The sequence below is a fragment of the Melampsora larici-populina genome, assembly GCF_000204055.1.
Source record: "Melampsora larici-populina 98AG31 unplaced genomic scaffold MELLAscaffold_10, whole genome shotgun sequence".
NCBI classification, from domain to species: Eukaryota; Fungi; Basidiomycota; class Pucciniomycetes; order Pucciniales; family Melampsoraceae; genus Melampsora; species Melampsora laricis-populina.
In genome coordinates this window covers 1,669,898-1,691,280 of record NW_006768774.1, presented here as the reverse complement: position 1 = coordinate 1,691,280, position 21,383 = coordinate 1,669,898, and the positions used below count along the sequence as shown (strand labels likewise).

Genomic DNA, 21,383 nt, shown 5'->3' with positions numbered 1-21,383 from the left:
ATATGTGAAACAAATTCACATATGGAGTGAATAAATTCACCCATATGTGAAAGAAATCAACACATTCACATGTGGGTGAATTTGATTCACCCATATGTGAATCCAATTCACATATGGGTGAAAGTCATCCACATTTATATCACAATTTTGAAATGATCTAGATATTGTACATACCCCAATTTGACGATGATCTTTGCCACCAGTCCGTCGTTTCCACTCTTCAACCTTTTGATTGTCCAGGAAGAGAGGCGGATTCTCCATCTCCATTTCCTCATACTCCTGGCTCGCAGCAAGATGTTGTCGATGTTGAAAGTTTCCATCACAGCAGACGTGATAATCAGACTCATCTGCCTGTGGGTTTGGCTGAAGCGGGCCAAAACATCTTGGGCAGTTCATCGCAAGTTGATCCAGGGCAGTGAGATACAACGCACTGATTGTAAGTTCCTTCTCTTTGCGCAGCATATATCGATATGCATCAATTGCAGAAGACAGGGTTTTCCGCCACCGTTGAGGCTGAAACACAAACATATCTAAGCTGTGAGTTTTCATTTCTAGAAACAATTAGACTCGCCTGATTGGTTCCCGCAACCAACAGTAGCGGATTGGCCGGGTCAAGGAATTCATCTAATCCCAGCGCAAACCCTTGTGTTCTGACTGTGCAATACTTCCAAAAGGAATGATGCAACCTAAGTAGCCTGATTGAGTACGCGGCTTGAGGATGTACTGGAGATCCTCCAATGTAACCCATTCTGACAAGGCGTACTTGATCCATGGTACATTTACAAAATGTTATTTCTAATTGTTTTCGCTCTAAGTCATCAACATAATCAACATCCCGCACCAATGTATGATTTATATGAACATAAGCATTATTCCCAAGAAGATAACTAACCCAAAATATCCAACATATCAACTTTACGTCTTTTCAGATCCCCCACACCACAACAACATTGTGTGTATTTTGGGTTGTGATCGTAGTCCCACTTGGAAGTATCCCCCCATTGGGAAGTTTCTTGCGACAGTGTCATGTAGGTAATAAACATTTTTGGAAGAGCCTTCTTCCAGTTCTTATTTTCTGTCATTTTTTTGCTCTTGTAGAAAGAGCCTTGTACATAGTTGACAAAAGGTACATTGGGATCTGGGGCCACGGCAGGATCATCTCGTGCCGGCAGGAAATTATTGATGTTGTCATATACATCCGCATCACCATATAGCATCATGTTGTTGTCATCTTGATGGTTGTTGTTGGTTTGGTTTGCCTGACCATCCACTTGCATTGGATCCTGAATATCGTTGAGTGCTTGTTCAAATTCAATTAGACGGTTGTTGACATATTGAGCTTCACTCTCGTCAACTTTGTCCACAATGTTTGCAGAGCCTTCAGCTTCTTCTTTTCTGCGTCTTTTCTTTTTGGCTAGTCCAAGCGGGCAAAGGACTGTGGTTCCTTTCTTCCCCATGTTTGAAGAAATAGAATCAGAGATTTGATACGATGAATGTGAGGAACGAGTGGGTTTGGATGGTGTCGAGTCCTATCAGTTGGCCAGATTTTCGTAAGTTTTTTTTATTGAAATTAATAAATGGGGGAATGAATTTTTCATTATCTCTCCCTGGTATTGGTACCAAACCACGACAGGTGGTTAGCCCCTGTCGTCCACCTGTCTGTTCTGTGGTTATACCACCGTATAGACCATGTAACAGACACCAGAGGGACTAAGCCACCCCCAACTTTTTTGTTTCACACCCCTTCAGCTTCTTAGATTAGCCTGGGAATCCTGTATGAGCTGTACATACACACCTTGAATATGTACCCCATATTTATTCAAGGTGGGGTACATACCTGTTGATGTTAGCTCCACGCCGGCTCGAAATAAAACTTACATTATATCAGCTTTTTGTTCTTCACTTTTCACATTCGATTCCTAGCTCTTTCAACAAAATGCCCTCCTCCACCCGTTCTCGCTCACGTACTCAAACCTCCACTGGCCCATCTCTTGGACATCATACCAGAAGGACCTCCCACTTGGGTCGCAGAGTATCCTTTGAAAGTGCAAACTCAAATTCAACCTCTGATCGAAAACGCAAAAAAAATGTCAGGTCTTTGGTCTTGAATACTCGGAAAAGAAGGTGTCTAGACGTACAAGATGATCCTCCATCATCTGATGGAGAATATCGACTGGAAGACAACGAAAACTCACAATCCGACCAGTTAAATGATGCGTCAGGCGACTCTGACTCAGACATACAACTTCAACTTCTGCGTAATCAACCTCCACCGACAAATGATGTCACCAAAGACCAAGAAAACGAAGAAACCGAAGGCAACAAAGAAGACGACCTGCTCCAACGCCTCGCCGACCAATTCGAGCTTGCTGAGGAGCCTAGTCATCAGCGCACTTCTAGCCGAATTCTGAGACAACGCCTAACTCACCATACTGACCAAATCAAAAATTCACAAGCCGCCACTCACCCAGAACAAGTGGTCTTACCCACTCTCCATAACTATAAGTTGAAACTGGACAAATGGCCACCAGCTCGCATAGCTGTACAGGAACGCTCACAGACGAAAAAGGCCACATCAGTTTCTGCTGCAATTTTGAAGGAAGCTAAGGCTATTCGTAAAATATACAAACACCAGATGGCTATGCTTTCCATCATCGGGAATGTTAGTAAATTTACGCTTGATAAAGCCCTGTAAGTTCCAATCCCACATGCCTGATTTCTCAAACGTCACTGATTGCAAATGTTCTGTAAAGAGGGGAGCTCGGAGGCCGCCGAAAAACTGGGGGATACCAATTATGGAAAAGGTATAGTATTGAGATTGGTTTGCATCAAAGTAAGTTGGATTCACACATGTGTGAATAGAATTCACATATGTGTGAATTCCATTAATCTCATTCACACATATGTGAATTCTATTCACACATATGTGAAAATTTTCAAAGTACTTAATTTTTTCTTATTATCTTTCTATCAATCAACAAAACAGTGCCACCTAAAGGACAGAAAGGAATTCTGTCAAAACGAAACCGTGACCTTGGCAAAATCTGGACCGCTCTCCCTGAACAACAACAGCTGGTTTTTCACCCTTCCGTCTTTTACCGCCTATCTGGTCTCACTCCTCCAAATCAAGAAGGTAGTGATGACGATGACGAAGAATTAGAACATTTCGATCTTGACGCCGGCAAACTTGCCAAATTACAAGTGTTATATGATGAGTGCGTGAATAAAGCGAAGGTTGCAAAGGAATATGCCAAGGCTGCAGCAGGCATACCTCAAGGTCCCAGTTTACCTGATTACAACCGTCAATCTCTCAGGTCTATAGAGCGTTTACACAATCAGGTAAGGTTTTTCTGAAGACACTCGCTGTATTCTGTGGTAAACTTAAACTGACTTCTGATTTTAATTATTACACTAGCACAATTGGGCGGCGGGCGCCGCACTGACATTTTTGTCACAACCTGAAGAATAAATGTGGGGTGGGTCAGTAGATATTTTGAGAATCGGGTGCCCTCCCAGGCGCGTGTGAACTTTGACACCCCTTTTTGTGCTGTCTGTGCCATACCCTGAATGACTGCATGGCAAAAATTGTGTATTTAAAATTATATCCTGCCCCAAGCCTAATGCCCTAATCCTAACCCCCTGATCCTAACCCCCTAGTCCTAATGCCCTAACCTCCTAATCCTACCCCCTAATCCTAATGCCCTAATCCTAACCCCCTAAGCCTAACCCCTAAGCCTAACAGTTCCTAACCTGTTTTTTCTTCTTCAGTCACACCAGAAGTTCTGTGTTCTTATCTGGAATCGATGTTCTGGTGTGCAACAATTACCAATGTCCAATCGATGATGCCAAATGATAGTTATTTTGTGGTTTACATATTGCAAACACGTTGTGAACAGAATTTGTGAGTCAAGGAAACTTTGAATCCGGCCATCCAAATTCAGTTCAATTGGGGTTTGAACTAATTAATTGTCGTGGTGTGAAATTAGTTGATTTGTGTTGAAACTATCAGAGCAGGGAACAATAGAGTTCAGAACAGAACCTATGAACTATCAAAGTTCCCACAAATCAGAGTTTAACTCACCTTCACACCCAAGAATGATTAGAAGATCTTGGATCAGTTTTATTTCCATCACATCAGAATAAAAAGAACACAAAGATAAGAATAATAAGAAACAGAAATAAACTACATACCTGTCAGAGCAGGGAACAATAGAGTTCAGGACATAACCTATGAGCTATCAAAGTTCTCACGAACCAGAGTTTAACTCACCTTCACACCCAAGAATGATTAGAATATCTTGGATAAAGAAGGGAGACTTGTCTTTGCTGCTGTTTGAGGTTTATCATTAAACTTTTCAACGGTACTTAGGTTAATTATGATGACAAATGATACATACAACATGACACGTGAAACAAAGCTACATTAGTGATGATGACAGTAAATGGGATATGAAATAAAAGACATATAGTTGATATCAGTTATGTAATAAGAAGAAACGTGACAGAAATTACACTATACTTCAACAATTTTGTTCATCTATTATCTGTGTAATAAGGGTGCTTTCCTCGGTGAAAAAAATGCACAATATGTGCCTTACTCTGGCTCATATTTTTTCTCTTTGGACCATGTCCAAATCCTTGGTGTGGCAAAAGATAAAGGGGATTGAAGGAAGCTCCCTGCAAAACCCTCTACCGTGAGGTTATGGACTGTAAAAGTTTGGTGTAAGTCCCTTGCTCACTTCAGCCTTGCTTGAGGCAAGTGTGGGACTTTGTTAAGTTTATGAATTCTTGAGATTTTTGGGAGCAAAAATTATTAGAGTCAATCATTAAAATCACAATTGATTGATCATTGAAATTGTAATTGAACATAGAAGTTGACACCCTTACATATGTAGAAAAAAATTGATATTCTAGAGGGATCCCAAAAGGTCTCTCTAGACGCTTGCTGACATTGCCTTGTAGAGATTTAACTTGCAGAGAATATCTGGACAGCTCTACAGATTAGTTGGTCTCAAAGCAAACCCTGTTGCCAAAAAACGCAGTACACCCAGTTGCTTTTTTGGTGGTAACTTTGTGTATTGAGTTGGCATTTTTGACACCTCCCAGCCAAAAAGACAACCAGGTGTACCGGGTTTTTTGCCAATCAGGTTTGGTTTGAGACCAACTATTGATTGGGTGATGATTGTTCCAACTGGTTCATACAGCTTTGGTTATCTTTTATGGGCAGAATTAGAATGATATTGGTTTGGTTTGACAATGTACAGTTCTGATGTTGCATACAAAATCCCTCTCATCCAAATTAAATCCAAATACTAAAAGGTGATTCACATAATAAGATAATTCAATAACAATAATGGAAAAAAAGTGAAAAAATATAACATCATTAAAGTTATGTGTAAAAATGAATGAAAAAATTGCATCTCTTTTTATGTAGATTTCAAGAATTCATTTTCTTCTAGGGTGAGTGGTGAATGGTTTCTCTTTCTGAATTTAAAAATCACTATGAGATTGATTTATGATAACAAACCTTCAGCAAATAAGGTTACTACAAAGAGGTTTAAATGGCAAGAAATCTATGCATCAATATAACAAACTGAATACTATCAATTCAGGATAATCAACAACACAATGGTTTTTGTAATTGAAAACATTTGTACAATTCCACCAAACAGAGAATTATACAGATCAAATTGAAGCCCTTTGAATCTCAAACATCATTTCTAATGTATGATTCATCCAATGAGAACTCATTTTAAATATTTCTGAAGAATCAAATTATAAAGCACCAGGATTCCATTCAATGTTCAACATTAATCTGATATATACACAAATGTATTAATCATACATCCCTCTACTCTTAACCACATGAGCATCTTCATTTCTTTCTTACAAATTGGATGAGAGTAAACAAATCTCCTATCAATCCATTTCAACAAGAAACAGTTGTCTATGTAGCCCTCCACTTGCATTGATAGATTCTTTTGGATGCAATTCAGAGGTGAAAGTTCCTTTATGACCAATTATTCTTTATATGATGTGATCAATGTTTGCACATGCCAAATGGTAGGTGATCAATCAGGTGGGATCCCATGAAGGTGCTTGTAATTACTGGTGATTCAGGATGGGGATGGTTTACATTCCAAAAAGGTCATATATAAGATAATTTTGGAACAATCTTATATAAATAATGTGGTTTGTTCAAGTTGTTGACCAAGCAAATTGCCTCACATTCCACCAAAGACAAAAATAAATGACCCCAGTCAGTTTACAGACGATTGATGGTCAATCATAAAGAAAGTAATGTTGTGATAAACTCACAGAAATAATGTATCACACAAGGCAGAACTAAGTAAACACTCCCATCAGGACTCAACCTGAGACCTGGAATGGTATCAGTGTGAGCACACAAACTCCAAGAGACTTGTTTCTTCTGTAAATCATAGTAATGTACATCATTATCAATTGCACCAATAAAGAGTTGTTGACCATCAGTAGACCATACAACATCTGATGGATGATTAAGATCAACTTTATCCAATGCATGTGTTTCATCTTCACACCAACTCACCACTGTTTCATCATCCAAGCCTGAAGCAATCAAATCACAACTATTAGAAGCAATCAAATTACAACTATTAGATTCCATTATGACCACAATGTCTTCAAGAAGCTAAACCAGTATGAAGATTGTAGCTGGTAAATGTTCTATCAACTGAAGCAGCATAAAGTCTTTCAAGTGGTCTAATAGGTGAAAAATCAGTTGACATAAGCTCTGCTTTTGGACCTTCAATGGAGTATAATTTTTAAAGTCTTCTTCATAAAATGCACAAAGATTTATATTAAAATCAGTTGAAGCTGCAACTAAATGATCACCACCCAAATCAAATTTTACATACAAAACTTCTGCCTAAGAATTTATAAAGAAGCAAATGATTAACAGGTAAATACATGATCAAAAGACAGAAGTCTGACCAATATTATGACCACTCAAGACCCTAATAGGAGCAGCAAGACCATGGTCCAAACATCATCCTCAGTGAAATCAAAATCAAAGTGATTGTAAAAATGAATGAATAGCTTACCTCATAACTGATTGATTTGATTGAACCTTCCCAGTTCCATCAATACTAACAATTAATTGTTGATACCATTCTTCATCCACTTTTATTTCCGTTTGCGATCAAAGTACCGTCTTCTGCCAGTCGTTTTACCATCCTTATCTTTTTTGTTTTTGCAATTTGTGAGGGGTGAGAATGATCATTGATTGAGAAACTTGACGCACAATGCTATAATAGGGTTCTTGAGGTATTACTTTCATTCGACTTTTCAGTTTGTTTCTTAATGGCTGCTTCACGTGAAGCTCTGTCGTCTTCTATCTATTCATTTAAACAGAAAATATCAGTACCATTTCAAAATTCAGAAACAAAACAAGATATCAAGTGTTTGAAAATTAACATTTTGTGAGATAATTTGATTATAAATTCTGCTAGCTCTTAGTAAAAAGTTCAATCGTGTTGATTTATCTTGAGTTTCTTATTTTTCTTCTCCTTTTGAATCGTCTAATGATACATCTTGAAATGGTATAGGAACTCCTTTAGTTGTTTTTGTTGTTTCCTGATCCACTGATGTTCAAAAGATGATCAGATTGGAGTATTTCGTTTATACAATTGAAAATGATTTGGACATACTTTTGGTTTGCTTGATTGCAAGTTAAGGATCTGTCGGAATCAGGCCTTGGTAGATTCCTTGATAAAGGAGAGTTGAATGCCTGAGTTTTTGAGAATGAGGTATTGGAGAATATGAAATGAAAGTGGGGATTTACGAACAACAAATTCAAATTCAAATCGCTTGTTCATAAAATCTGAGCGAGTACCACCACTATGTAGTTGATCATGTGACCTGAACACTGCCTTTCTGTGCAGAGGAAAACCGGATTGATTTGATTTTGATAAGTTTGTTTAGTGATTGGAATCAAGTTTCATTTAATTCGATCAGTTAGATGAGATTTAAGTAAGATTGAGTTCTGTTTGAATTGATTAATGAATTTTGATTTTTTGAAAACTTTCAGGTGATTTTTAAACCAATTTAATAGGGTCTAAGTAAGGTAAAAGTTTAGATTCATGACAATCTTTTAAATGATTGATTCAAGGTTTTATTGTTTGATCAAGTTCTAGTTTTCAATCCGGTTGGTTCTAGTTGATTTGATGTTTTGTTTTTGGATTGGTTTTCGGTTTAGGTTTTTAAATGGAATGGAAGAAAAAAGGGTGATTAGGAAAATGAGTATTCTTGATGAATGTGAATGGATTTAGATTTGATGGATCAGAATACAAACTTTTTGATTATCATCTTGGTTTGTTGAGGTGGATGAATTGTAGTTGTAGAATTCGGATTTGAGTTGATGATAGTAGGATGTGTTGGTTTGATCTTCTTAGTAGGTGGACTTGGAACCTGTTAAAGAAAAATAAGAAATACAAAAATTAACCAAACGATCAAGTTTGATGTATTGATGTTCAAGTAACCGTTACCTGTGTAGAACAAATTTGAGGACTATAGATGACGACAATTCAAAATGGATAAGAAAGTGATCGGATTAGTTTGATTAAAGATAATCCAAGTTTGAAAGAAAAGACTTACGTTGGTTGAGGTTTAGGTTGAGATTGAGAATGAGGAGTAGATTGAGTTCGCTTTGAAGGAGAAGAAGATTGATGAAGTAAATATTGATGAAAAAGTCTTCGATTAGGTGGTAGTAGGAAAATGAGTTATGACTGGCAAGCCAAGTCAAAGCTGTCATTGGGAGTATGTACCGTCATAAAGAGTCAGAAAAGGTCAGAAACATCAAGTAATCAAAACTATCAAATTTTCAAGCAGGTAAGGGGTGTCGTCCAGTTTTGTTCAAATTGATAGTTCTCCTTTAATGTTTATGATAGTTAGAAAACAAAGCCAACAACATGAATTTTTCCTATTATCTCCTGGCTTGTAGCACTTATGCTGCAACTGAGAGTACCTCAGCTGCCCCCGGTTGGTGCCGAGAGTTCACATCTCATGAAGAGATGGCACTATATGTCAATAAGAAGAGCAATTTTTCGACTGTTTTTGCAGCCCGAGCTCAGGGTCTTTCTGTTTCGGAAGTGGTTGCTCAAACCATTGGAGGAAACGTCATGTTGACCACCGAAAAGGCACGCAAAATGGACCCTGGTGATAAAGTTAAGAGTGATCTGGCTGCCTTGCTACGTTCAGTATTCAGTAAGCGCCTGATTTCTTGCTGGTGAGACTGGATCATTATAGCTGACTTGTGTTACATATTCACCTCAGGTAAGTTGACCGGCAAGGAGCAAGGGTTTCCTCGTGGTCCTGACCCCGAAAGTAAGCTACTTGACACTTACAACATCAAGATTATTCAATTGCCGGGATCAAGCCTTCCCAAAGAAGTCTTGAAGCTAGGGTTCAATGGAATGAACAGCCGTAGGAGTTTGTGGCTGAGTGATGTGCAGGCTAACCTCTTCAGGATGAAAAAGGCAGGGCCGGAATCACCAGAAGAACCCCACGATTTGAACACTGATACTGACGCACAGGTAATAATGACACAAGATAATAATATTGATGATTATACAATGGAGAGTTTGGAGGAGGAGGAGGAGGAGGAGGAGGAGTGGAATGGATTTGGTGATCTTGATGATGAATGAACTTGGGGCAAGTGCGAGATGAAATGTATTATTTTGTTCTTTTGATCCTATGATCATATTTTAATTTCATGATTGTTAATATTCACACCAAGGAGAATATTAAACTAGCTCACTCAAAGATAATTTGCAGAAAGGTAAATTCACCCAAGTGTGAATGTAAATTCACCTGAGTGTGAATACCACATGAAATTTCACACTCATGTGATTGAAATTTCACACTTATGTGATTCAGTGTGAATTTCATTTCAAAATTCACGCTCATGTGAATGAAGACATTCAAATTGCAATTATGACCTTAGATCCATTCACCTGAGTGTGAATTTTCATTCACACTCAGGTGAATGAAAACCAGTGGTAAGATGATGACACAGTAATATGATGACACATTTTACCACTGTTCTCATGTTCTGGAATGATGACCTTAGATCCATTCACCTGAGTGTGAATGGATATTCACACTCAGGTGAATTTAAAACAGTGGTAACATGATTACACATGTTACCACTGTTGTCATGTTCCGGAACATGTGAAGGGTGAGTCATAGAGTAATTCAGGGTCCCTGATTTCAAAAATACACACAGGTTCCAGGCAGCTGTTAATTTGAAAAAGTTGTGGCGGAAAAACATCTTGACAATCAGGTATGTGTTGCAAATATGATGATTACACATGTTACCACTGTTCTCATGTTCCGGAACATGTGAAGGGTGTGTCATAGAGTAATTGATGGTCCCTGATTTCAAAACTACACACAGTTTTCAGCCAGCTGTTGATTTGAAAAAGTTGTGGCGGAAAAACATCTTGTCAATCAGGTATGTGTTGCAAATATAATGATTACACATGTTACCACTGTTCTCATGTTCCGGAACATGTGAAGGGTGTGTCATAGAGTAATTGATGGTCCCTGATTTCAAAACTACACACAGTTTCCAGCCAGCTGTTAATTTGAAAAAGTTGTGGCGGAAAAACATCTTGACAATCAGGTATGTGTTGCAAATATGATGATTACACATGTTACCACTGTTCTCATGTTCCGGAACATGTGAAGGGTGTGTCATAGAGTAATTGATGGTCCCTGATTTCAAAACTACACACAGTTTTCAGCCAGCTGTTGATTTGAAAAAGTTGTGGCGGAAAAACATCTTGTCAATCAGGTATGCGTGTGATCCTGTGCAAATATGATGATTACACAGGTTACCACTGTTGTCATGTTACGGAACATGTGAAGGGTGTGTCATAGAGTAATTGAGGGTCCCTGATTCAAAACTACCCAGTTTTCAGCCAGCTGTTAATTTGAAAAAGTTGTGGCGGAAAAACATCTTGACAATCAGGTATGCGTGTGATCCTGTGCAAATATGATGATTACACATGTTCCCACTGTTCTCATGTTCCGGAACATGTGAAGGGTGTGTCATAGAGTAATTGAGGGTCCCTGATTTCAAAACTACACACAGTTTTCAGCCAGCTGTCAATTTGAAAAAGTTGTGGCGGAAAAACATCTTGACAATCAGGTATGTGTTGCAAATATGATGATTACACATGTTACCACTGTTCTCATGTTCCGGAACATGTGAAGGGTGTGTAATAGAGTAATTGAGGGTCCCTGATTTTAAAACTACACACAGATTCCAGGCATCTGTCAATTTGAAAAAGTTGTGGCGGAAAAACATCTTGACAATCAGGTATGTGTTGCAAATATGATGATTACACATGTTCCCACTGTTCTCATGTTCTGGAACATGTGAAGGGTGTGTCATAGAGTAATTGAGGGTCCCTGATTTCAAAACTACACACAGATTCCAGGCAGCTGTCAATTTGAAAAAGTTGTGGGGTATAAACATCTTGACAATCAGGTATGTGTTGCAAATATGATGATTACACATGTTACCACTGTTCTCATGTTCCGGAACATGTGAAGGGTGTGTCATAGAGTAATTGAGGGTCCCTGATGTCAAAACTACACACAGTTTTCAGGCAGCTGTTGATTTGGAAAAGTTGTGGGGGGGTAAAATCATCTAATGATATTAGATGATTTTACCCCCCCAACCTGAACTGGAGTACTTGATCCCTACCAATACATTTCCTCTTTAATCAAGTTTTTAAATAATGCTTTTGAACCTCAAAGAAGCTGCTGGGTATACTAAGATTACCATCCCAACTGAAATTTCCAAAAGTTGAAAGCATGGCCAAAAAATTCATTCAATCTTGTTCTAAAGTGTCTTGTTTAACTATTCTTTCATAAATACTTAAACAACTTATCAAAAACCCATTGAAACAAAGATCACCCAATTTAAAAAAAAACAGGTGTCATCATTGATAAACTTGATGCAAAGTTGCTGTTGACTCTGCTGAGAGCCAATGAAAGTGCTTCAAATTATACAATTATCTGCTAATTTTTTTAAATTAAGTTTAGAAGAACTAAGCAGATGTAAAAAAAACTGTGAACAAATTGACTAAAATGATTTGAAATCACTTTGTTCTCAGTTTGGGATGTGATGATGAATAAGACATGATATACATTACATTGTATGTTATTGTAATGTAATGTATATTACAATAGTTTACAGTGTACACATCGGTTTTTTCAGTGTACACTGAGTAGGGCCTAGGGTTAGGTTAAGCAATCTTGGAAGATAACTCTGCTGAGAGTCAATGAAAGTGCTTCAAATTATACAATTATCTGCTTAAATTTTCAAATTGGATTAGAAGGACTAAGTGGATGCCAAAAAAACTGTGAGCATATTGAATAAAATGAATTGAATTCAATTTGTTATCAGTTTGGGATGTGATGATGAGTGAGGAAAACATGATATACATTACATTGTATGTTATTGTAATGTAACGTATTATACAATAGTTTACAGTGTACACATTAGTTTACACTGAACACTGAGTAGGCACTAGGGTTAGGTTAGGCAATCGTGGAAGATATTAACCTAACGTTAATATCTTCCACGTCGAACCACTTCATCTTCCTGCCATCGATCGAAAGCCATCACCACATCATCATCACCACCCTTTGTCCAGACTTTGCTGCTGTTTTCTCCTCGTTGTCGGACTCCGTGCTACGAACCGGGAGAATTCGGCCTGCTGTTCAGGGTGTCTTCAACGTCGAACGACTCCAACTTCTTGCCATCGATCGAAAGCCATCACCACATCATCATCACCACCCTTCATTCAGACTTTGCTGCTGTTTTCTCCTCGTTGTTGGACTCCGTGCTACGAACCGGGAGAATTCGGCCTGCTGTTCAGGGTGGTTGTTTGAAAGTGGTTCACTGGATTGAAGAATTGAAGGGTTCTTTCGTACATCTACTGATTTGGTGAGTTACACCTTACAATGCAAATTTTCATCATTTATTTCATCATTTATGAAGATTAATATTTGCATAAATGCTAATGTTTTGCAATGATTGTTCTAGACTTCACTCACTTCATCCTCAGAATCGAAATCCTTCATCATTTCAGAATCTATCCCCTATTGATTCTTGTTTCATCTAATCTACTAGCTTTCACACAAATCAAACAGTATGACGAGATCAAGAAGTAATAAAAGAAAGGAAAAATCAGGTGTCAAGGCTTCGAGCTTCAAGTCTAAAACGTCACCAAGTTATTATAAATCAAAGGAAAAATATCGGAAGGAGAAGGCTCTTGGGAATTCTTACACTCGTCATCATTCTAAGCGAACCGAGTTGAAACGGAAGCTTATCAAGGACCTTGGCTTACCACTGGATACCAAATTCGTTTTTCGTTACAGTCTAAAAGACCAGCCTGTTCAACCCGATCGGAAACCCCTCAAAATTAAAAGTGGAACAGTGGTTGTGATTAATAAGAAGGATTTATCTATTGTGATGGTGGTTCGATGTACCCCTTTCAAACATATGAATCAGTCCCTTCGAGAAAAGTATAATCAATCAGTATCAACCACATTTCAACACGCACGTGCAAGAAATCAATGTAAGATACATTGTTCACTTCAACATGGTTGTGAAGAACCCGATGAAGATGGTGAAGATGAGGAGAAAACGATGTTATGTGGTTGGATGGGGTGTTGTGGCTGGAGAGGTGGATGCGAGAAAGGGAAAACCGCAGGTAAATCATCCATCTCTAGCCTTCTTATAGTGTTCTATGGTGATGATGACTGAGTATCATCATTGTATGGATTTATGTAGGGCCCTATTGTTTAAGTGCTTTTACTTCTGCAAATATTGGACGTATCCTTACCAACAGAGAGCAATGACGGAATTCCATCGAATTCGAGATTTTTGGGCAGAACGCTTTTCATCGTTATCCCTTTTTGTGTTTCAAACAAATCACGCCCTAGCCTTGAAGGCAAATATTCCTGGCTTTGATTCTTTGGAATGGGAAGGTACACAAAATGGATTAGTTTTCGCGTCAAACCTTGTAGTAACATGTGATGGGTTTTGTAATAAAGCTCATACTGATAAAGATCATACCAGATATGCTTTTGGGATGTGGGGATTGATAATTCGAGCTACAGGCCAGCCATACGATACGGAGGAGGGTATAAAAGTTGCTGGGGAGGTGGTTAAGCTGGGGGAAGTTCTGGGATCCAGATTCTGCATCGATGATTTCGGGATTGAAGTCCTCTTGGGTGTTTGTAATGGTTTGTATGATCTTTTATGGGATACTACGGTTAGCATGTTTTTAATATCTTTCTAATATGATGAAACTGAGGCATGATTATGTTTGTAACTTCAGATCGCCCATTACACGACTCCCTGTATAGCTTATGATGGTGAAGGTAAAGTTGTTCCACACAAGAAGAGTCAAGTGACTTTATATGGCTCATCATGCCAAATATCGGAGTCACTGGTCCAGCGTATCAAGCTACTGGGCGAGAAGAAAGAGGGTATGAGTGATGCGGAATGGAAAGAATATTGTGATGAGAGAGTTAAAAGTTATGAGGAAGAGTCAGTGACTAAGTATGATAAGGCGGTTGAAAAAAATGAATTCAAGAAGGCAGATCAGGCTAAGAAAAGGGAAGAACGTGAGAAGAAGATGTTAGCACAACCTAAGAAAAAACCAAAAAAAAACAATGTTCTTTAATGAAGAAATCTTGTGATGAAATCTTGTTTTCTTATTTTCTACCTGTTATTCAATGAGATATATGTTTGATATGTGAACTAGCATGAATCACAGTTTTCATCTTGATCTGACTTATGGACTGTAATTCACTCATATGTGAATACAATTCACATATGGGTGAATATGATTCACATATGGGTGAATTACAGTGCATAAGTGAGATATAATTCACCTGTATGTGAATATAATTCCCCCATATGTGAATATAATTCACATATGGGTGAATTATATCTGACTTATGCACAGTATTGTTATGAACTGGTTCTATTTCACTTGAGTGACATATTCACATTACATGTCACAAGCTCGAGAACCATCTTATAGTTGTAGATACATTGCCTGTACAGATTTTCCCTCATCCGACAATCCACATAGGAAGACTGGTAATAGATACAAATCCTCACCAGAACTCCCTTGACCCTCGTCGCCGAAAACCCCCAAGTCTGTCCATAACATATTGTCGGATCTATAGACGAGACTCAAGGACTATAGATAGATCACCAAGAAGAAACAAGTAGAATTGACTTAAATCGAAAGAAAACCGAACCTCAAGATTCAGAATACTAGCGAATCTCGACCTCATTAGAAAACCTTATCTAGATCTCAGAAATTCAAAGTTGAAAAGACCCAAGAAACTATTCGAAATCGAAAACCTTATTAACTAATCTGCATACGCTGAAACCGAATCCACCAGAACCTTATCTTACTTACTAAAAACTCTGTCGATCCCGACTGTGATCCCTGGACTAGCAAACGCAACCACGTCTCCATCTTACCGTGCTCCTTTAGAGGAGGAGGACTCTGATAGTGAAACTCCGATCCCTTTTCTCGACGCCGATTCTAGCCTTACCGGTAGCGAGATCGATATGTCTGACACCAACATGACCTCTCTCGAAGACATACAACGCAAGCTTGCGGAGCTTTCCACCTCATTGGCTGAAGAACGCCTGATGCGAGGACAAGCTGAAGCCAGATACCAGCAGTCCGAAGCTCGTTTAGCGGCGTTGGAATCCCGAGGCCCATCTGCACCTGCTGCAGCCACTCAACCACCCACTGCGCCACAGCCACCACCAGCTGAACCGGTCCTGAAGGGCCCCAAAGTCTCGACGCCCGATAAATTCAACGGCGCTCGAGGCGAACCCGCAGAGATCTTTGCGAGTCAAGTCCAGCTCTATATGCTGGCACACCCCTACCTCTTCCCCGACGACCGAAGTAAGGTGGTTTTCTCGCTGTCTTACCTCACGGGAGCAGCCAGCAGTTGGGCGCAACCCTTGACAAAGGAGTTATTCGACCCCGCTACCGCCCACCTCGTAACCTTTGAACACTTCGTTACAAATTTTAAAGCTATGTATTTCGATACTGAGAAGAAATCGAAGGCGGAACGCGCGCTGCGAAACTTATCGCAGAAGACCACCGTGGCCGCGTATACCCATGAATTTAACATTCACGCAACTTCTACTGGCTGGGAAACTCCGACGCTCATTAGTCAATACGAGCAAGGTTTGAAAAAGGAGATTAGAGTGGCAATGGTTATGACGCAAGAGGATTTCACGTCAATTGAACAAATCACTAATTTAGCTATCAAGATAGACAGTAAATTACACGGCGCGACCAACCCAACCTTCCATACGCCAAGCACGAGTGCAGGAATCTCAGACCCCAATGCCATGGACTTATCAGCCGCCTACGTTAGATTGTCCGAAGAGGAACGAGCACGACGTATGCGAGCGGGTTTATGCTTCCGCTGCAATGGCCAGGGTCACATCTCCAGCGCATGTCCCGATCGTAGAGCTAGTAGGAAAGGGAAGGGTCGAGGTGGTTATCAATCAAAAATAGCTGGATTGGAAATTAAAGTCGCAGAGTTGAGTAATCAGAGGGTGAATCATACCAGTAGTTTAGAAGGAGTAGGACGAGCTGAAACTTCAAAAAATGGAGAAGCTCAGGATTGAAGGTTGTGCCCATCCTGAGCCACCTGGAGAATTTGTCATCAATTAATGTGGGATCTAGTAGAATGAACTTGTGCAATACAAACGACCCGCGCATTTTTTTACACACCACATTATCCATGTCCCAAATTCCCCGAGCCACACCGTCCCAAACATTTCCCGCTACGTTCCTCATTGATTCAGGTGCTACGCACGATGTGCTCAGTGAATCATTTGCCTACCACGCTGGCTTGATAGCCGGTGCTGATCGACATGACCAATTGATCACTGGATTCGACGGCTCTGAGAGCCGATCTTCCTTCAAGACCCACCTTTTTATCAAATCCGACCCATTACCGACCCCATTCATCATTACAAGACTCAAAGACTCGTACGACGGCATACTTGGCATGCCATGGATCAAGAAAAACTTTCACCTGATTGACTGGAGTAAAAGTATGGTACACCCAGCCGAGACTCACGTTGCAACCACTTCATTGGTTTCGTATTGGCCGAAAACACCCTTATCTGGCCACTCGTTGGACCCCATGAGGGACGCTAGGCACAATTACGAGGGGATGTGTGTCAATTCTGACACGTTAGCATCCCCGCAATGTGAGTTCGAGAGTCCAGTTAATCCTAATCACCTTGAAACAGATGACAACCCTCTATCTCCCGATAGTTCCCCCCTTATCACGATTACACCCACCACGAACAACGAAAACCACGAACACATCACGACACAAGACCCGGATACGAGCATTGCGGCCGTAGTGAATACGGCCTCGTCCGTCCCGCCACAGAACCCCGACGATCCCAAGGAGGAGCCTCAGGGGCACGCAAGGAACAGTGACGAGGGGGCTAATGTCTTTTTAGATATATCAACGCCCCCGCAATGTGAGTTTATTACTGATTCCAACCCATGTTCAACCCGAACAGCTGGCAAGCCTGTTTCTCCCTTGAATAACACATCAATCCAGGTCACAGCAGCCAAGACGTCCTGGTCAACCTCAGCACGACTCGCCGCCGACAAAAAGAAACTCGAACCCGTCAAAGCTCTAGAGGAAATTGTCCCGTCTAGGTATCATAGGCACTTACACATGTTTAGGAAGTCCAATGCCCAACGCCTACCCCCGAGACGCCGCTACGACTTTCGTGTCGAACTGATACCAGGAGCTCAACCGCAGGCTAGCAGGATAATTCCATTATCACCAGCCGAGGACGCTGCTTTGGAGGAATTGGTGAATTCAGGCTTAGCCAACGGGACTATCCGTCGAACCACTTCGCCATGGGCTGCCCCTGTGTTATTCACAGGGAAGAAGGACGGCAATCTGCGCCCTTGTTTTGATTACCGTAAGCTCAACGCCCTAACCGTCAAGAACAAATACCCACTACCGTTGACTATGGACTTAGTCGACAGTTTGCTGGATGCCGAAGACTTTACCAAGCTTGATATGCGCAATGCGTACGGTAATCTTCGAGTAGCAGAGGGTGATGAGGATAAACTGGCCTTTATATGCAAACAAGGCCAGTTTGCACCTCTGACTATGCCTTTTGGGCCAACAGGCGCCCCTGGTTATTTCCAATACTTTATTCAAGATATCTTATTGGGACGTATAGGTAAAGACACCGCGGCCTTCTTGGATGACATTATGATTTATACAAAGCCTAAAGTAGATCACGAAGGCGCTGTTGATGGCGTACTTGACGTCCTATCCAAGCATACACTCTGGCTGAAACCCGAAAAATGCGAGTTCTCGAAGAAGGAAATTGAATACCTTGGCCTTATTATCTCTAAGAATAAAATCAGAATGGACCCGACGAAAGTGAAAGCCGTCAAAGAATGGCCAGCACCCCAATCAGTATCTGAACTCCAACGCTTCATTGGATTCGCCAATTTTTACCGACGTTTCATCGACTAATTTTCAAGAACCACAAGACCACTTCATAATCTGACCAAGCTCAACGCGCACTATGTCTGGGATGAAAAATGCGAAAAAGCCTTTGAGAGCCTGAAGACCTCCTTCACCACCGCACCCGTACTGAAGATAGCCGATCCATACAAGCCGTTTACTCTGGAATGTGACTGCTCCGATTTTGCATTAGGAGCAGTGCTATCACAACGCAGCGAGGACGATGGAGAACTCCACCCAGTAGCTTACCTGTCCAGATCACTAGTCCAAGCTGAAAGGAACTACGAGATCTTTGATAAGGAACTACTGGCGATTGTCGCGTCTTTCAAAGAGTGGCGCCACTACCTGGAGGGAAATCCCAACCGCCTAGATGTGATAGTCTACACGGACCATCGTAACCTGGAGTCTTTCATGACAACCAAGCAGCTTACCCGCAGACAGGCTCGATGGGCGGAGACACTGGGCTGTTTCGATTTCGTGATTAAATTCCGACCCGGCAGTAAAGCTACCAAACCAGATGCCTTATCTAGAAGACCGGACCTGGCGCCTACTAACGAGGAAAAATTGACCTTTGGCCAGTTGTTAAGACCCGAAAACATCGGCCCAGACACGTTCCCGGTCGAGCTTGCTAGCGTAGAGGGGTTCTTCGAAGATGAAGTGGTTGCACTCGACAATTCTGAGCACTGGTTTGAGGTGGATGTATTGGGCATCGCTGAAACTGACACTAAGGCACCGGACATTCCTACGGATGATCAAATTATACAACGAATCAGAGACGCAAGCAAAGAGTGTGACAGGATAGGGGAACTGATGAACGCAACCTTGAACCCGATATCAGCCAAGACGAAAGCAGCTTTGAAGCATTACAAAGTACAAGATGGTATCCTCTACAACCAAGGTAGAATAGAGGTACCTGACGTCGACGACATCAAATACTCAATACTAAGAAGCAGACACGACTCATTGCTTGCGGGCCACCCAGGTCGAGCAAAGACTCTCGGATTGGTCAGGAGAAGCTTCATCTGGCCATCTCAGAAAGCGTACGTCAACAGGTACGTGGACGGTTGTGACTCTTGTCTAAGGGTTAAATCAACCACACAGAAACCCTTTGGGACTCTGGAGCCATTACCGATACCGGCTGGCCCGTGGACGGATATCTCATATGACCTTATCACCGGCCTCCCTGCATCAAACGGCTACGACAGCATATTAACCGTGGTGGATAGATTAACGAAAATGAGTCATTTCATTGCTTGTACTGAATCAATGTCGGCTGAAGACCTAGCAGATCTCATGATGAAGAACGTATGGAAGCTTCATGGAACTCCCAAGACGATAATCTCAGATAGGGGTAGTATTTTCATTTCACAGATCACGGAAGAAATTGACAAACGCCTAGGTATACGCCTTCACCCGTCAACCGCTTTCCACCCACGTACAGACGGTCAAAGCGAGATCGTCAATAAAGTAATCGAACAATATTTACGACATTTCGTTAAATATCGACAAGACGATTGGGAAAGTCTACTGCCCACAGCTGAGTTCTTGTATAACAACAAAGACCATGAATCCACGGGCATTTCACCGTTTAAAGCTAACTATGGATTTAACCCATCATTCAACAAAGTACCATCAGCTGAACAGTGTGTGCCAGCAGTAGAGAAGAGGATGCAAACACTCGCCGAAGTGCAATCTGAATTAAATCAATGTTTAGAATTAACTCAAGAGAAGATGAAAGAACAATTTGACAAAAGAGTACAACAAACACCAAGATGGGAAGTAGGAGACCAAGTCTGGTTGAACGGACGAAACATTTCGACAACTAGGCCAAGCCCAAAATTAGAAAATAGATGGCTAGGTCCTTTCTTCATTATCCAAAAGATATCAAATTCTACTTATAAATTGAATCTCCCTCTTTCCATGAAAAGCGTCCATCCTGTATTTCATGTCTCTGTACTCAGGAAACATAACCCGGATACAATACATCAACGAAAACAACCCCCAGTCGAACCAATCATAATACAGGATGAAGAAGAATGGGAAGTCAACGAGATACTAGATTGTAGAAGAAGGTACAACAAGAAGGAATACTTTGTGAGTTGGAAAGGATTTGGCAAGGAAAACAATTCATGGGAACCCGAAATCAACCTCAAGAATAGTCAAGATTTAGTTAATGAGTTTAATTTAAAATATCCCGACGCAACAAATAAGTACAAAAGGAGAAGGCGGAAGAAGTGAGAGGGCTATGCTTTTTCCCACTGGGTTTTTTAACGCAGCCCGTGGAAAGAATGCAGAGCTTGCAAGAGGAAGCTTGGGCATTAAAGGGGGGATAATGTTATGAACTGGTTCTATTTCACTTGAGTGACATATTCACATTACATGTCACAAGCTCGAGAACCATCTTATAGTTGTAGATACATTGCCTGTACAGATTTTCCCTCATCCGACAATCCACATAGGAAGACTGGTAATAGATACAAATCCTCACCAGAACTCCCTTGACCCTCGTCGCCGAAAACCCCCAAGTCTGTCCATAACAAGTATGAACTACCGTGAATCAATCACAGTCCATAAGTCAGAGATAATTCACATATGGGTGAATATTATTCACCCATATGTGAATATTATTCACCATTATTCACCCATATGTGAATATAATTCACATATGGGTGAATAATATTCACATATCAACTGTATGAACTAGCATGAATCACAGTCATCTTGTTCTGATATGCAAATTGTATTCACCCATATGTGAA

The 21,383-nt window shown here is 40.6% G+C and overlaps 3 protein-coding genes across 3 annotated transcripts; 2 read left to right on the top strand and 1 right to left on the bottom strand.

The window, feature by feature from the left end:
• Positions 1–1,936: 1,936 nt before the first annotated feature.
• MELLADRAFT_84438 (uncharacterized protein) lies at positions 1,937–2,695 on the top strand (the record flags this gene model as incomplete). The annotated part of the gene is made up of 1 exon (XM_007407797.1): positions 1,937–2,695. The coding sequence occupies one exon, from the start codon at positions 1,937–1,939 to the stop codon at positions 2,693–2,695; it is 759 nt and encodes a 252-aa protein (XP_007407859.1).
• A 3,224-nt stretch (positions 2,696–5,919) lies between these two features.
• Positions 5,920–7,214, bottom strand: MELLADRAFT_52121 (uncharacterized protein; the record flags this gene model as incomplete). Its single annotated transcript, XM_007407767.1, has 7 exons — positions 5,920–6,025; positions 6,054–6,108; positions 6,319–6,670; positions 6,785–6,903; positions 6,973–6,995; positions 7,083–7,161; positions 7,190–7,214. 7 exons carry the CDS (start codon positions 7,212–7,214, stop codon positions 5,920–5,922), a joined length of 759 nt encoding a protein of 252 aa, XP_007407829.1.
• A 1,734-nt stretch (positions 7,215–8,948) lies between these two features.
• On the top strand, positions 8,949–9,683 carry MELLADRAFT_84436 (uncharacterized protein; the record flags this gene model as incomplete). The annotated part of the gene is made up of 2 exons (XM_007407798.1): positions 8,949–9,243; positions 9,313–9,683. 2 exons carry the CDS (start codon positions 8,949–8,951, stop codon positions 9,681–9,683), a joined length of 666 nt encoding a protein of 221 aa, XP_007407860.1.
• Between the last annotated feature and the right edge of the window lie 11,700 nt (positions 9,684–21,383).